The 17,957-nt window shown below is 40.6% G+C and overlaps 1 protein-coding gene across 6 annotated transcripts in view; it reads left to right on the top strand.

The window, feature by feature from the left end:
* KCNIP1 (potassium voltage-gated channel interacting protein 1) overlaps nt 1–17,957 on the top strand; it is a 349,864-nt gene that overhangs the window by 315,760 nt on the left and 16,147 nt on the right. For 4 of the 6 annotated variants that reach the window (XM_062002328.1, XM_062002329.1, XM_062002325.1 and 1 more), the window contains one exon: nt 16,835–16,959. In XM_062002328.1, coding sequence (XP_061858312.1) covers nt 16,835–16,959 — 125 coding nt within the window. Of the gene's footprint in view, nt 1–8,547; nt 8,581–16,834; nt 16,960–17,957 lie in introns of all 6 variants that reach the window. The other 2 variants (XM_062002323.1, XM_062002327.1) reach the window with 1 other exon arrangement.

The following is a 17,957-nucleotide window of genomic DNA, read 5'->3' as shown; positions in this document are numbered from 1 at the left end:
CCTCATCCTGGTTGCACATCTGTGTTGCTAAATGAAAGTAATCAGAGTCAGCATGAAAATTTAATAAGATACGTTCTGGCGTTGGTCATGTTCTCAATTGTGTATTTGTTTTCTGCCAGCAGAAGTCTTCAGATATTATCAACCAGAACAGCTCCAGTATTTACCAGCATTGATGTTTATTAGCCTCAAATCACTCTCTGTTGGAGGTATTCCAAAAACAGACCAGATCTCTCAACCTGCCACTATTTTTAGGGGTCTGATCAAAGCCAGGCCTCAGCCTGGGAAGCTATAAAACTCATGGCCTTCCTCTTCCAGTTTGAAAAATCAGTGTTTCAGAAGCAGAAAGATCCTTGGATAAATTGGTGGAATGCAAAGCTTCTAACTTCAACATGCTAAAGTTTTAAATAATTATACATCTTGCCTTTTTGGTGACTCATTAAGTGTGTAGCAGGTTGTATCTACATCCAAGGCAAGGTGTTTCTCACAACACTGAGCCTTGTGGCTATCCTTACTGCCCTTCCAGGAAAGACAGAATAAAGACAGGAAAATGAGAGCAAGTTTTGTGCTTGTGCCATTAGCTTTTTGTTGCAGAAACAAAGTTTCCAGGTTCCCAACACCAGTAGATGGGCCATTGAGGTCTGGTGCTGCCAGCTCCTCCTCACACACTATTTCCTCAGAAAGCCTTTTTGCATCAGCAAATGCATCTTGGTAAATTTTCTCATGTCCTGTTGCAAAGTGTAGATCTGTATTGGAATGATATTTTTTGAGCACTTTTCTTCTATGCAAATAGAGCTTAATTGGTACTTATGTTCTGCTTAATTATGCTTCACATTTTGGAGCAATCTGCTTAACTTAAACACCAGTTGTGTGAAATGGAAAGAAGTAATCTTTTGGATGATACTGTCTCATTTGGATGAGATCTGTAGTGTACCTATTTAATAGAAGCATTTCACTCCCCATTTTGGTCCAGGCAGAAATAATCTGGACTTTTTCTAGTCCTTGTACAGGTGAATTACCATAACATGGTAGTGACCTGTCATGTCTGCTGTTATAGGAGGTAAATTGTTCCCCCATTCACTCTTCATGGGGATTAAGGCATTGCCTTAGAGTTATATGGGAAATTCTGTTTTATGCCCTGCTGTTTCCAAACAGAATTAAGTGTATGTCAGTAAACAAAGCTCAATTCTGATTGTTAAGAGATTGAAACTTAAGGCCAGAGTAGAAAGAAGATGTAATATTTTTCTTTAGCGTGTAATTTCTGTAGTGTAGGATTCATTGTAAGTGCCTGGCTGTGAGCATACATATGTTATAGTTCTGCTTGTTCACTGTGTAGTTCCCCATGAATGAAGTAAAAATTGATAGAACTTGGTAACTTAAAAGCAAAAGCTGCAAAGAGCCACTGCATGATCTTAAGCACTGCACATGTGACTTGAGAATGTCTATTGTCGGGGGTTGATATAGTTTATGTTGCATTTGTCCTCACACCACTGTCTCTTCATGCTCATATTCCTAATGTCTGCTTATTTCTCAAGTCAGTACTACAGACAGTGCCAAGTGTGTGTAATCCCACCTTTTTACAAAAGGTGTCTCTGAAGGGGGAAAACAACTTTGTTTTCCCCTGTAGTGAACTTGCCTGAAAGCACAAATACAAAATGCACTTTTCCCCATCATAACCCAAGGATATCGTGTTCTTGAATTAGGCCCTGAACTAATTAGGATTTCTGATTGCTTGATTCCCCCACATTATATATTCATTGATTATTGTTCTTCCAAAAGCCTTTTTCTAACTCAAAGGTAGAGCAAAAGCAATGCTCACGGAGACCGGTGCAGTAATAAATCAGGGACTTGAAGTGTCTGATTTGCTTTTCAATGAGGAATAAAACATTGGCAGTAATAATTCTTCTCAGAGAGAATAAGTCCATTTGTAATGTATTGTCTTGGCTCATCAGAGGTTTTTTTGATGAATAACCTATTCAGGAAAAAAAAAGCAGTTCACTCACTTCATTTATAATTCAGATGTCTCCAATGACTATTTCATTTGTTAAGTGCTCTCTGAAGAGTTTCTGACTTTATTCTAAGAAAGCATCCCAGTTTGATGGCTTGACATATTCTCATGGTTTTCCTTTTCCCTTACTGTTTTGGAATGGACATCTTGCCTTGTTTCCAGCTCACCCTGCATTTCCCAGGCTGGGGGCACCCATATAAGGCCAGTCACTTGACGTTGCTTCTTTGAGGCGCTTGCTGCCTCCATACCCTTCATTTGCCCTCTCTGCACCTTTAGATCCATTAGATTAATGCTGTGTTTAGGCGTGGCAGGAATTTTCTGCCAGGTTGCTTACACATTAGTAAGAAATGGGTCTTCTGCAAAACTGATGTTTGTCAGGATGTGGGGCTTTGTGCCCCTCTGTCATGTCTCCAGTGATTAGAGTGTCAGGAGACAGGGGCATTTCACTACAGTTAGCCAGAGAGCAATTGTTCAGGAAACAGGATTCCCATGAATGTTTTTCCATATAAACTATCTTCTGCCCTCTTCTAGCTGGGTTTTTTCCTGTTGTTCCAGTCATGAGTCTCACTCTTTTCTGTGACTACACTTCTCTGCATGGCTGATTCATAGCTTTTGTTATAAAGCCTTATGAAAGGTGAACGCTTCTCTGCTTGGGAAGCCACATGACTACTTTTCTGCATAAGGCAGTGGATGTATAGATGTGTTTGTACAACATCAGACATATTAAACCTAATTTGTCATACTAGCACTAGAGCAAAAGGAAACTTGTCAGCAGGTAGTGCCAGTAGCTCTGGGAATATGGCAAAACAATCTGGTGCATCTCCTTCAGATAAGTCAATGGTTTTGATGTTTATTTGTTGCCATCAGTTCTTCCTGTTGGTCATCTTTCAACCTCATCACTCTATTACTCCTGGATACATTGCTTAGATTGTTCCTTGAAGTATGTGATATACAGTATCTCAAGTTGGAAGGAACCCATAAGAATCATTAAGTCCAACTCCTTGCTCCTTGCAAGACTACCTAAAACTAAAGTATGTGACTAAGCATGTTGTCCAGATGCTCCTTGAACTATGCTGGGCTCAGTGCTATGCCCACTTCTCTGTTCCAGTCACCCATCACCCTCTCTGAGGAATTTAGTCCATCACAAAAATCACAAATGTTTCTTAGGCAATGTGATAAAAAGCTTGTCTAGGAGTGGTTTAGAGAGCGCTGAAAGTACATCACTTGCTTCTAAATATCAACCTAGGAAAAAATCCAACTTTGGAGAGTTTTTCCTGAAACTGAAGTGGAGCTTTGTATTATGTGATGACACAGAAGCCTGATATGGAGCCAGACCCATGTGTAACAAGGGAGATGCATTAACTGAGTGTTAATGAAGTTGAGGGGAGCTTTGGTGGAGCGCTGCAAAAGTGGGTCTGGGTATGTAAGCATTATTATTCCTTGTTTTACTGATGAGGCTTTACAAATTGCTTTTACTCTTTCCTGTTCTGCCTGAAAGCTACTGAGGCATAATTCATTTCTCTAGAGGGCTTGAAATAGATTCATAAGCAGCTGAATGCTGTGAAACAGCACTCCTGGTTGTAACGCATTATCGTGAGCAAATAACACTGCTGATGCTATTGATGATCATGACTGGGAGGCTGAAAGAAGCTATCAGTACTATCAGGAAAGACAGCTCTTAGACTGCTTTGGAATTTGTGAGAGACATTCCTCTCTTTAAATATCCAGGCTCTTCAGTCCAAGCTTTGCTAAGGATGTAAAGAACTGATTTGCATAAGCCATTTTGTATTTCTAGCAAAATAACTGCAAGTTCTGCAAAACTCTTCTTCCAGGGGAATCTTGTATTCTTATGTTTGTTTCTTTGATTCCCCTAAAGGGAAATGACTTACTGTGAGTTCTGCTGCAAGACCATTAATGTGCTGGAAGGATTTTCTTGCTGCTGTTAAGGTTTCCTACTGCAGAGCATCCGAGGATGAGCAGACAGTTGGCATTTGGGGTTGTTTTTGTGGAGAGGGAAGCTTCATCATTTCTCCCCTTGCAATCCTACAGGTTATTTGTACCCATGACTTATTAAGTGCTGCTTAGTGTTTGAAAAGGATTGATTGTGGGTACTTGTCCTTAGATTAACTCTCCAGACAGACTTTTTTTGCAGCCTCTATGGATTTAAGATTGTGTTTGAGATGGAAAATCTCCTTTTCCATGGAGTTTATAACTGATAACCATCAGGGAAAAAAATGTACAAACTGAAACCTGGATTGCTGTTGGGCAATGGAAGACTTTCTGAAAGCCAACAGAAAACATTGTAAAACACACAAATAGTGTTAGTGGTAGCTTAGATATAGCTATAGGCAGTGCCTTTGGGTCTAACTCCAGCCTGTATCTGAGCTCTTGAAGATGAACACAATGTGGATGATTTCTAGATTTGAAAACTGCTTTTTCTGAAGTGCCTACTTAGTGTGTGTGTGTGTGTGTGCTGCACTGCACATGGCATCTGCGCCCCTTGGCACAGCCCAGCCTAGTGGAAAAGGTCCTCAAGGAGGTGGTCTGGAGCTTACTGTGGGAATGAATAGATTTCTTAGTTTGGACACAGCTCTGGCAGTAGCTAATGAGCTACCACTGACCTAAGAGACTGCAAGCTACGTGCCAATACTGAGATTGTATATACCTGGGGGAGGAGAGAGCCTTTAATACCCTACAAAACACACAGAATAGAATTACTCCCAGAGGTGTATTTCAGTTTGAGCTGTCTTTTGAGCAGAGTTAGTTGAATTGAAGAAGTGATGCTGACTGTATTCACAATTTCATATTAACCAAGTAAAACAGAGGTGCTGCCAGGTTCCGTGGCTTGTAAAATGGATGTATTGCAGGAAATAGAATAGTTTAACCATACAAAAAGTTTATTCAACTATATAAAAAGTTAGAATGTAAAAATCTTTCATTTTTATTTCTTTTTGGATTGCCAATTGGTAACACACCAATTCCTTCTCAATATCTTGTTTCAATGCTGAACAAGGTGCTATGTTTCTTACACTGCACAAAAATAATCAAGAGTATGCCTCTCACTTTCTGATGTGGGAAGTGTAACATGAAGCTTTATTTGTGGTGTAAATTGCTGTGTTGTGATACTGTAAAGAAATGTGAGTTTCCAAACAGTAAAGAGTAATGCTGAGAAATGGAATGTGCTCATACCGTGGTACTTGTGAGATCGTTCAAAGTAAGACAGAAGCACACAAAAAAGGCTGTTCATTCTGAGCTTGCCTTCCACTGCCACTGAGCAAAGACTTAAATCTTCATTATTTTTCCTCTCAACTACTCCGAAAACTTGATGTAACTTAAGGAAGTTCTTCAACTGATCTAACTAGAGACTGCCAAGGGCAAAGAAGCTGTTACTTAGCACCTCCTTACAGATGTGGCACAACTGCAGGACAATAGTTTTTCCACTGACTCTTATTATGAAACAAACTCATTTTTCCCTGAGTGTGGGGAGGTTTTGTGGGGCTTCTATAACTGACACAATGGACCTGGCTGAAAACAATCCTGAAGCTAAGGACCTATCTCTTCAGTATGTTTGACAGTGAGGGATGTGTGCATGAAGCTGTTTTGCATCTATTTAAATTCATTCTGTTAAACAATTAGTCTAGATTAGAGTCTAAAAGTCCTGCCTTCTTGTTTTGAAAGCCTTCTTGAGAAACAAGAGACCTAGGCAGATGTTCCTCTGGCCAGCTCCATGTCTCATCAAAACCTACAGCACTCTTTTATTTTTCAGGCAAACAAATGTACCAAAAAGGAAAATCTCTTCATTTTACCTTGCACCAGAACTGTGCCCTCCTACAGGATTGGGTTTTGCATTAAGACAAATGTGATCTTCCATGTTTATTTGCTCAGATAATAGAAACAAAGTCAAACACTGATGCTGGGGTGCATAATGGCTTCCCAGACAGCACAACTGGAACTCCATCACATCTGCTGATGTTCTAATAGTTTCTAAACTTTCAGAGAACTGGGCACAGGCACATATAAAACACGCTGCCCAGCAGATGTCTCGGGGAAGTGTCAGCATCTCACTACCATGGCACTGCTGAAACAGGGTTACCTGTCTGCAAATCAGATATCTCTTTTCTCTGTTTTTCTATCACTGTTTCCCACATCTTGTTTTGATTGCCTGCAAGGTCTGCATTTGGTTTTTCCTTCCCCTTTCTAAAGGTTATGAAGGAAAGAAAATATTTTATATCAAATGACACTGAAAAATGCAATGGTTAGTGTAGAGTCTTATCTTCACTTTGCTACTACAGCTGTGTTGCAGCTCACCTTGGCCAGGCCCAGGTGGGCAGTTTCATACCACTCTTTGCATTCAATAACATTGCCTGCTGTTTGTAAGCAAACACTTAGCATGTTACAAATAATGCTCAGCAATGAGGAAAGGAGCTTCTGCCAACTTCTTTTCCTTTTCATCGATCCATAGTTGCTCAGAAATTGCTCTATCTCACTGCCTGGAGAGTTAATCCCTAGGTTGGGGGGTTTAGGGGAAAAAAAACCACTATGAATTTGAAGACTTCCCTTGGGAGAGATGACAAATTCTCAGTAACCCCTTCTGCATGTTTTGGGAAGAGGATTTATAAGTGCTGGTAACAGCATTGTGGTTTCTGCTGGTTGTATTACTCAGTGTGCTAAGTAGACATAAGCAGATGCATTTGAGATGATGATTATGAAGTTTTCTGTTGAGCTTATTGAAAAGTGCCTCTTTTTTTCAAAAAAGAGCAATGTAGTGTTAAATAAAAACTGTAGACTGTGCAGCAAAAGCTCTTAGTTATAATTTGAATGATGTGGAAGGGAATTAATTTTCAATTGAATCACTGGAAGCTGACTGAAGTTTTTCATACAATGAAGAAAAATGTATTGTTACAAGAAGCTTTTTTTCCTGTTTCTCTTAAGGGCTTTTTTCCTATCTCCATCAAGAGGAGAAGAAAACTGTTTATACCCAGAAGGTGTTATCTACAGTCTAAAGTTTGATAACCCACAAGGTTACCCAATACAGAAAAATGAATCATCATCTTTTGCAGCATATCTATTGTCTTCCTGCTATCTGTTGTCATCTCAGATGCATCTTCATCTTTTCAAGCCAAATATTTACAATAGGACCTCTCCACATAGAATCACAAAATGGTAGGGATTGGAAGAAACCTTTCTCTTTTTTTTTCTTCATAGATTTCACCCTTACTCAATCAGCACATTATCAGGCTTTCTCTAATGACATTTACATTTCTTTGTTCTCCTTAATGGAGAAAATGCAAATTAGTTTGCAACCAGAGTGAAGATGCAAATTTAGAACTCTTATTAGACTTGAAGTGGGAGATTTTTTTTTTTTCCCTGTCCTCAGGTTTACCCATGAGAGTGGTATTTCCCTGGCAGCAGGTGGTTTCATGGGTAATGTTTCAACACCTTTTGCTTCCACAGGGATTCAGGACCTCTTAGCAACCTGCTCATTTTTTCTTTTACTGCAAGCCTATCTGGGTGGATCAAGGTTAAAAAAATCATGTGATTATACTGCACCTGGGCTCAACAATACTATCTGCCCAGGCATTTTCTCATGTAGATTATGCTGTTGGGAAGCCATGCTCTAGTCTACTTGTCAGTTTTGTCTGCAGCCAGATACTTTCTTAACTTCTCCAATGGAGACTAAACTCTCTCTCTGTCCCTGCACCAGTTTAACATTCTGTCCCAAAGACTTTTCCATTTCACCTATTTGTCAGGGGCAAATCAAAAGCAAAAAGCTCAGAGGGAGAATAAAGAAAGGAAGTTTAACCCCTTCAAGAACTTAATGCTGTTGTAACGTTTGATGTATGTAAGCCTCCTTCTCAAATGTGCCAGAAGGAAAATGTACTTACGCATTTATTTATGGTCTATAGTCTAATAGATATGTATTGTTATTCTACTTAGTAATTGGTTAGTTAGTCTTTCCTCTGGCATGTAAATGAGTGTGCTGCTTGGTTCACTTCCTCCACCTTCTTTTAGGTCTGGAGTATGAATTGGGTAGATGGACTGCAAAGAGCACCACTTAGTCTTCTGGACCATCTTCTTCACTCTTACTAATCCCTTCTTTATTTCTACAGCTGTAAGCAGCAGAGAGGAAGCAAAAGGCTGTGTGCCCCTCTTGTTGCCCCTCAGCAGATGTCAAAAATTGCATGCAGAGTCCTCTTTCTCCCTTATCAGAGTTGCTAGGATGACTGCTGCATTGCTGGATGCATGGATGCCTGCATGGGTTCATGACTGTGCACGCTTCCTTCACATGCTGCCCTGAGCATTGCTGTCATGCAGGGGACAGCAAGCTCTGACTTCCTCTCCTGTCCCTTGGGGTAAGGGAAAGAGGCAATTTAGGAGACCAAAATGGAAAATACACCTGGAAAGGATCCTCCAGTTGCTGGGAAAAGGGACTCAATAGCACTTGTAGAACACATTCAGCATCACCTTAAAAGTAACAAAAGACAAAGCTGTGTATGGTTGTTGCTTTCCTTCTGTTAAATTGTTTTCTTACTCTTTCCTAGACCCTGCACGATGGTTTTACGTGTATCAGAGAGGTAAAACTTAAACAAGTTTGACTCAGTCATATAATTTTTTGTAGCAAAGGTTTTATTAACCTGGGAAATAGACTCCTTTGTCTAAGTTTATTCTCACTTTCCACACTGACAGCAAACAAAATTAGTGCTGTTCCAAGCCTACCCAGCTCCTGGGTAAGGCTGCAACCTGGGAAGCAGCAAAGTCCCCTCTGATGGAGACAGCCTTAGCTTTATTCAGCCTCCCAGTCCTTCAGTGTGCAGTGCACATACAGTATCATGTAACACTGTAAGTGTTTAGCAGTTCAGATATTCCCCAGATAAAGTTCTGAGAGGGTATTAGTGGGAATTTTCCAATAACTATCAGAAGGAAGTGAGTTGGGTTTTTCAACTTCACCTTTGCTTTCCTCCCAGCAGCTGTTCACTTGTCCTAAAAGCACATTTTCTGCAGCACCCCCATGGAAAAGCAGCAAAGCGCTTAGCATACCTCCAGTGATTATTCCACTGTTTTGACAAGTTGCTTCTCATAAATGTTGCCACAGCAAGGTGGGAACACAAAAGGAAAATGGAAACGAAAGTGCTGGAAGGACACCCAGCTGACTCCTACCTTGGGAATGGCCCCAGCTAAACTATTTCTAATGATGAGTAGATTTGATACAGTGTCTCCAGAAGCTAAGTCACATTTGACATCGCGTAGCTCAAATCATTGTACATGAAAGAAATCATTGTACATTGCCTGAAGGACATGTTGAAGGTACCCATGGCCTCTGGCTATTCCTGTACCTCCTTTTCAGACTAAAACCTTGTTCTAGCTTCCTTATGTACAAGTGCAAACCTAATTAAGGGAGTATGGAGGCAGAAGGGAAAGTAGTGATACATGACACTTTGCATAGATCACTGCAAGTATTAGACAAGAAATGTTTAAAACTCTGTTTTTATTAAATCTCAGAGTTCTATACACTGTTGGGTTTTCATGTAGCTTATCTCTGCAGTCGGTGGTGTTGCAGGTTCACACAGGCACAGCAACCTTTGCTCAGCTTGACTGAGTAATGAATTTGATGTTGCAGATTTAACGATGAAAATGGACCTGCAGGAGTCAATCACTTAAGGAAGGGAGTAGATAAGGATATGTCAGTTTCTTTTTGTTGTATTGGCTGGAAAGAGTCCCTTTGGATTGGAAATTATCTCTCCAGCCAGGCAGTCATATTACTGATATTAGTGATTTCTTAATAAAGGATTGTACAAATTAAACGTGTCTCATTTGATACATCATTTAGGTATCTTAGTGACTTTTTTTACTGATGTTTGCTATGAGCAGTTTCACTTAACTCTTTCTTAGGGTCCATAGAGGTGCATCCCCATGTGTTTAAGTTCTAGCTGAGCTCTTGTCCTGCCATGCTGACTTTGCTGATTTGCATTTGCCAGATGGGATCGCTTAAAGACTAACACTTAGATCTTTGTCTTAGTTAGGAGCACATGGAACTGCACACAACTATTTTGACTGTTCCAGACAGTGGAACTCTATTTGGCAACTGCCTTTGCCCCAGTGATCTGGGACCACAGACATTGAAGGACTTCATAAAAAGCAGTATTTCCAACAGCTCCCATGTGCACTGTTGGGAGGGAACACTGAGGCTGGCATGTGGGGTCAGCATCGGTAATACTGCTATTAGCTGACTCTCATTCCCATAAGTTGCTGCCATTAAGGACTGAGGCCTTTAGTTATTTCTCTTGATGAACTTTTCAGGTATTTCCAATTGATTTCTACGGGCAGCACCTATTTGCTATGAGATCTGCCCAGCAAGTATTCTGTCTGGACATGAATTCCAAAGATGTAGATAAAGTAGAGTTAATTTTACTTCAGGTCCTTGCCCCTAAAATATAGCTAATGTGTTTTTTAATAAAAATAAGATGCACTCTACAATAATTCTTGCACATAATTTAATCCCCTCCTGCTGTGTTTGTAAAATTCCCCATTCCATCCAACACTTGTCACTGTTACAGTTAAACGTGCCCAGTGTTAACTGTATTTTATATAGTGATCTTTTTTTCTTTAACAAAAAGTGAATTTATTAGAACATGTTTTCAAAATCCTCCCAGTAGCTCTGAAGCCTTGGCATTGGCTGCATCACCTTGCAGCTGTTGGAAGAAGGGGACAGGGTCATTTGCATTTTGATTAAATCATCATTTACACCCTCCCTTTTAAACTGTGTTTTAGGCCTTGGGTTGTCCTTGACCAACTCTAAGAATGTAATCAGACATTTCTATTGCCTGTGCCAGGCACATGAGTTGGAGGGTTGGAGATGCTGCAGTATTTTAGGTGGTTGCTGTGGGAAGGGTATTTGTCCCTTGTGTTTCACAAGGGGGTTTGGCCCAGTGAAACCAACCCTGTGCTCTGTGCAAGATGTTGTTTGCGTAGAGCAGCTGGCAGACAGAGAAAGGATGGGCAAGTTAATAAATTTGGTCCCAGTGGCTTTTCAAAATCAGAGCTGAGAAAGCAGCTGGTAAGTAACACAAATACAACTTTGGTATTGTCTGTGACTGGTTTAATCTCCTCTGCTTGTAAGGAAAGGATTGTTGCACCTGAAGAACATCGATTCGGTTTTTTTGTATGGAAATAATTTATTAAGTGAAGACCAGAAGATGTGTTGTCAATAGAGGATTTGAGGAACTCCTGTGCTGATAACTGCTATCTGCACTCTATTGCCTGTGCTGCAGAGTTACTGGCTGGGTCTCTACATGCTTAGGGATTGGGTTTGGGCAGTTCCTCAGTTTCTGCTGCTGTCTTGGATGGGCATTACATTTCTCACGCATTTTTAAGATAAACAATGTTTTCTGTAACGTGGCAGGTAAATGTGCCTGTGTGCAAGGGAACAGAAAGGTCTGGAGAAGTGAAACACTGGAACAGGCCATTTTCCTTCAAAATCGATAGATTTCTTGTCTTGGCAATGAATGAGGAAAGGACTGAGTCTGCCTGCCTGGTTCTGTGATGATGAGCAGTAGTCAGCTGTGGTTGATAAACCCTTTTTCCTCAACGGTGAAGCCATTTTGTCCATAGGATGTAGACGTGTAGCAGACAGCTTTTACATGAATAGGCTGAAATTACTCTAGTTTATCACTGGCAGAAATGCAAATTCTCTTCAGCAAAGCTTACAGCAGGGAAACACAGGGTTGTTTGCAGACAGTCTAAGTATGGACATCTTCAAATTGCAAAGATAACAAAAGGCAAAATTAGAACAGATATGAAAGGATGTTAGAAACCAAGCCTCATTAAGGAATTTCCGGTGTGTTCAGTTACAATATTGATCTACTCTAATGAAAATTCCTTCTGTGCTCTTGAGCAAGCCATAGAGAAATGCAATACAGCACCTTTCATTAGAAACAATCAATAAAATGTGCATGCGCATGCAAGTATGTCAGAATAATTTTCTTTTGTGAAGAAAGTCACTATTTATTTTGTCTGGTATACAAAATATACCTATAACCTGTGGGCTAAGCAAACAGAGACGAAGTTTTGCACAAAAATGCAAAACTGAGTCATTTTAGACCTACTTTAGAGTAAGATGACCACAGGCACTTCTACCAGACCTCATACCCTGCTATTAAAGCAGCCATAAAAATATGGCTTGAGGCAAATTCTAAATCAGAAAGTGCTGCTTGCCGTTTCTCCAGTTTTAAATGTACTGTAAGAAAAACAGTTAAGCAAACTCACATGTGTTCTCTGCACTGGCTGAACCATGCCTGGGACACAACTCACTGCAGCCATCTGCTCTGGAAAGGAATCATCCAGGGATGATTTCAACAAGTGCTGGAGCTAAATTTACCTGATTAGTAAGCACAGATAATCCACCTCAAAAAAGAAACCCAAAAATCATAAGTAACAAACCTGAATAACAAATCTGGACCTGTAGGCTAAGGTTTGAGTTCTCACTGACCAGCTGCGTGTGGTACCTAGACCCTGAGGTGAGTGTCTCCACTGAGCAGGGCAGGGGCTTAGTTCCAGCTCAAAAGGGATGTTGTGAGCAACAGCAGCTGGTCACCCATGTTCCCTGTGCTGGGGAGGTGACCACACAGATCCCTTACAGTGTTTGTGGTCAGTCTCCAAAAAAACCCCTGGTATAAACCAGTGGTACATATGTTTCCCATGCTCAGATCTCTTGGGATGTTCATTAAGCTGTAAACAAGGCAAAAATGAAGAACATCATATTAGGTGAAATACCTCAACATCATGCTTTACCTAATAAAGCTTTACCTTTGGATGTGTATCTGTGTATATACACTTTTTTGCTCACTCTCACCACTGTGAGCTTCAGTTTAATAAGACTGTGGTGTTTATAAATGCAAGGGCTCATATTTCATCCAGTGACATCCTGGAGAGCTGGGAGGGACTGAGCCAGTGCATAATGAAAATGTAAATAAGAGGAAATACAATATACATGACAAAAGGCAAGGGCACATGAGAAAGTAATCATCTCCTTTTTTTGCCACTGGGGTTGCTGTGGTTAATTTATAATGGGGTAGAGAATGGAAGAAAAAGATCTAAAAGAGCTGCATTCAGAGAAGATACTGAAAGGAAGCAAATAATGACAAAACAGTTTGGGGACACACACACACACATTACTGATTTTGAAATAATCAATTCACACAGAAGAGCAGCTTGTATCTAGGTCTCCAGTACCGGTAGCCCCTGCTCTTGGGTCTCTGCTGTGCCCACTGAAAGGGATGAACAAAGGTGTTACTGAAGGGAAATCTCTGAATATTAGATGGCAACTGAGAAGTTTTAAATGTGATGAACACAAGGGAGGAAATGTTGGGTTTGTGAGGCCTCTTTTAAAAGAAATATCATGAAACACTATGGGAAACAGCAAAAACCAAACTCTAACAAGTCTTTTTCTGTGGTGAAGCTCCAAGAAGTGCCCACGATTTCTCCATCACAAAGGGCCACGTTCCACCGAAGGAACAACTTCTACCATTTTCACAGCATGTTTACTGGCAGAGGGTTGGTATGGTGTCATTCTCAGTGCCTCCTTGGCCACAACTAAAACTTCTCAAGTTGGTTTTGCTATGTTTCAAAATATTTCCCTTGGCAAAGGAAGAGGAAGCAGATGAGAAGATGAACTCCCAAGGAACCATCAGGTCATTTTCAGAGGTGGAGATTAATGCTGGTTCTGGAATAGAGAACGGCAGGAAAAAATGGAGCATCCCTTTGAAAGGGGTGAATTCTTCATCATTCCCTTTGTGCAGTTTGTTATGAAGGAGAGAGATACATTTCTCAGCATGGGCAATAGAATCAAATCTACAGTGATAATCTGACTTATTTTTAACATAGAAAGATCTGTCCTGTGGGGCCAAACCTCACAATTGGATTGCTGGGAAAAAAACCTGTTCTTTCAGGATAAGCTGAAGATGAATTGCAGTCTGAAATAACCATTTGCTGATTGAGGCCACTGTTGCCAAAAGACAATATACAATTATTCAATGGCAATGTTCATCAAGTAACAGTTTATTCAAGAACATTTTAAATATAAAAAATACTCCAGACCCTAATTTTAGGTCTGCTCAGATAAAGGACATCTGGATAAACCAAAGATACATGAGGTTTGAACTGTAACACAAGAGGTTCCAAAGAAATACAAGGACAAATTTCTTTACTTTGAGGGTGACAGAGCACTCCAAGGGGCTGCCCAGATCGGGTGTGGAGGCTCCTTCTCTGGAGACATTCAGACCCACCTGAATGAGTTCCTGTGTGACCTACTCTAGGTGGTCCTGCTCTGGCAGGGGGGGTTGCACTGGATAATCTCTCAAGATCCTTTCCAACCCTTAAGATTCTGTGATTCTGTAATTCTGCAGATGTTTTTTTAAGTTACTATGGAGCTATAGAGCAAGTTTTCCATCAGTGAGACCTTTTTATTGCTTTTTACAGTCCTAATACAAATTCCAACAGGTGTTTTGGAAAACTGGTTGCCCACGAAGGAAGTGGAGAAAGTATATGGCAAAGAAAACAACCACCAAAAATTGAGCATCTCTACATGCTGTTGCAAAGATTGTGACTTTTCTAGGATGGATGTTTCCTGCCCCTGGAGCAACCACGTGAATCTCCACAATCTAGAAGCATGAATGAAACCAAGTATGGGAGTAATCCAGCAGGCTGCCTTGCTTCATTAACCTCACCACTCACCTGAGGTTGCATAAATTGATTTCATATTTCCTCTCTGTTGAATTATATCGTAGGTTATAAAGACCAGATGGCCGGTACTTTATGCTTATATTTTACACTGACTGAAGTTGTTTAGAACTTCAGAGTGACTCAATAGGACATGTTTAACTGGTTACAATGCAGAGAAAGACTCAGAGCCTAACTTGCTTATATATCACACAGCACAAGCTACTTGACTTCCTACAAAAAGAGAAAATGACTGTCAAGGTCATGTGTAAACTGGCACTGGGGGACAGCAGGGAAGTGCAGGAGAGGAGACTGGGGTTATGTGCCTTTTATAAAGGAGTTTAGGTTATTTATGGTTAACTAAAGGTAACCAGAAAGGTATTTCCTATATAATTTACACATCAGTGATGAGTCTCCCTAACCTTATTCCCTTCTAAATGGATTTCTTCACCTTTTTTTCAACCACTTATTCCCCTTCCCTCATTTTAAGGAATTCCTTCTCCCCTTATTTATCTCTCTACAGCTGCTTCTGCATTCTTTCATTTAGTGGTATGTGTTCTCTTTCAAAGCAAATGGCTTTTCCTGTTTTATTTCATTATCTCTTCATTTTCCTGTAGCATACCTACCTTTCCATTCTTCTGACAGTAGCTGGAGTTTCCAGACTCTTCATTTTCCCTTTGTATGGAGAAGGTGTCTCCTTCAGGCCTCTTCTGGCCACTTGCCAGCCTTCAGTAACTTTTTTCTGCATTGGAAATGGTTGTGATACTCTCTTTCTGCCCCGTGCTATTTTAGTGCCTCACCTTTACTACCTTGCTGTGCAAGGGACCTTGAGCATAGTTTTTAGGCTTGTGTTTTCACTGCTCAAGCCCCATAAATGTAAGACTCTGAAACTCCAGACAATGGATTGTCAGGGTGGCTGAATTCACTAGAATTTCAAACTGATTCCTGAGTACTGAAGCAATGAGCCAATTTTAACTTCACCATTATCACTCACTGATGTGTGTCCTCTCTTAGCAGGAATCATATTTGCAGGACTAATTGGCTTATGGAAATAGAGGGTTTGGTCTGGTCTTTCACTGAGACAGTCAACTCTGAATTGATGTCTTTCCTCTATTCAGAGTAGCTCCATTTCCTTGCATGTTTCTTGTGAAATCCTTGTTTTTAATCAAGAATTTACTATATGATACTTGAGATCAATAACCTAAACCATTTTTCCAGGGCACAAACTGTGTGCTTTTGATAAAGGCAGTGTTAGCTTTTATGACAAGAAGATTTTGGATGTAGATGGGATTTTCATGTCAGCTAAAACTTGAATCTGGTCGTGAAAATGTAGAGAATCTCAAATTGACGTGCTGAGCAGCTGTGTATAATTGGACATTACCTACACTGCTGGGGAAAAGAGCTTGACAGGTAAAAACATGCATCAGAAAAGAGGTGAGACTACAGTAATATAGGCTGTGAGAAGTCTTGAGTAGTTTTATTCCTTGCTGGAGAACATTCTCTTGAATAAAATGCACATAAGTGTTTTTCCTTACTTATCTGTTGCCCCAAAAAGCCTGTGCAAATGCAGACTGGACCCATTGCAGATTCAGCAGCTGTGGACATTTGAATTTCTCCTAGGACCGAAGGGGAACCTTAGTGTCTCTTGAGCAAGCTTTTTGGTTGGCATGCAGAAGAGTTTCCCTCACTGTTTACCCCTTAGTGTAATGTCGTTCTCTGAGATGCTTAAGCGTGTCTGCTCTCTTACTTATATTTGCACAGCTTTCTTTAAAGCTACCACTTTGAAAGGCCTATTGCCCCACATTGTTTCAGTATTTAGATAAGAAATGTCTGATGTTGCCTTTTAGAGCAACATACCTGCTCCTGCCCTTCTGTCCTCGCCACCAGTTTCAGCTTTGTGAATGGAGGTCTAATTGGCAGCCCAGTGAGAAATGTGAGCTATTGCTTTACTCATACAGCTTTTATTTTGCTTTCAAGAGACTGAAAACAGTCACACAGATTGTTCTGTTGATGGTTTCTGTTTTCACTATTGCTCTAGAAAGCCAGTCTATCCTATGATCATGTTAACAGAGCCAAAATAACAACCAAAATAAACATTTTCCTGTCTTCTTTCAGATAAAATTGAAGATGAATTAGAAATGACAACAGTGTGCCATAGACCCGAAGGACTGGAACAGCTTGAAGCACAGACCAATTTCACTAAAAGAGAACTTCAAGTGCTTTACAGAGGATTTAAAAATGTAAGAGCAACACTGCAGTGAACAGAGTCCAGTATGTGTGTTCCTTCCAGCCTCAACTGCTCAGCTGCATTTTGTATCATTCCCTTGGTAAACATTAGTAGTTTTGTGCTAGATCTCCCCTACTGCAGCAAAACGAACACAATCTGCCTCTTCATCCAATATTTATGACACTGTTATCTGCCTATAGCTGAGTTTGGGTGAATATTCAGCATATAATATCCCATTAAATTTGTTCCCCAAATGTTGGTAAGTACACTGCCATTTCCCCAACTCTGCCAGTACTTCAAGATAACCTGAAAATGTTTTTGTGGTTACTTATTTAATCCTTGCTGTCAGTTCCTCAGGTTCAAATATCAGTGGTACTGTTTGCTCATGATTAGCTGCCAGAGATGCTTATTTTATCCCTTCTCTAGCTGGAGAAATCCTTGTAATAGGATGGGATTAGAGCACATAGAGGACTCTAAGGTCCTGGGTAAGTAAGGAGTAAGGCTGGTGTGGCACAAGCTAGGAAGAAATCAAGATTGAGGAGACCAAAGAGAGGCTACAGATGTAGGTGAAAGCAGGAAACATGCTTGTGGTGTGAATGTGAGCACAGAGCAGCACGGTGCTTGTCTTTGTGAACCACCAGCCACATTCCCCCTGGCAGCAGGAGATGTACAGCTCCACGAACCTTATCTTGTAGGTCACCTGCTGCTGCCTCTTTGGGACTCATCATAGTAAAGATAAAGAGGGAATTTTGAGGCTACATGGAGCAGATGTTTGATGAACCTTGGAGAATGACTACTCATTACTTGGTTGCCTGAGGGTCTGGATTTAGTCACATGGGTGGTTCATGCCAGCTGATGTTTTTATGATGATTAATACATCAGGATCGAGCTAGCTCAATACACAGAGTGTGGCTTTTAAGTTGTCTTGCAGGACAGCTCCAGACACAGTTAAATGCTGAAATTTCTTAGAAAGTCAAGTCTATTGGGTGAAAACTTACCAAAAGAAAGCTG

The sequence above is a fragment of the Colius striatus genome, chromosome 9 (assembly GCF_028858725.1).
Source record: "Colius striatus isolate bColStr4 chromosome 9, bColStr4.1.hap1, whole genome shotgun sequence".
In the NCBI taxonomy this organism is placed as follows: Eukaryota; Metazoa; Chordata; class Aves; order Coliiformes; family Coliidae; genus Colius; species Colius striatus.
Note: the sequence above shows the minus strand (reverse complement) of the source record. Positions and strands in the feature narration are given on the sequence as shown.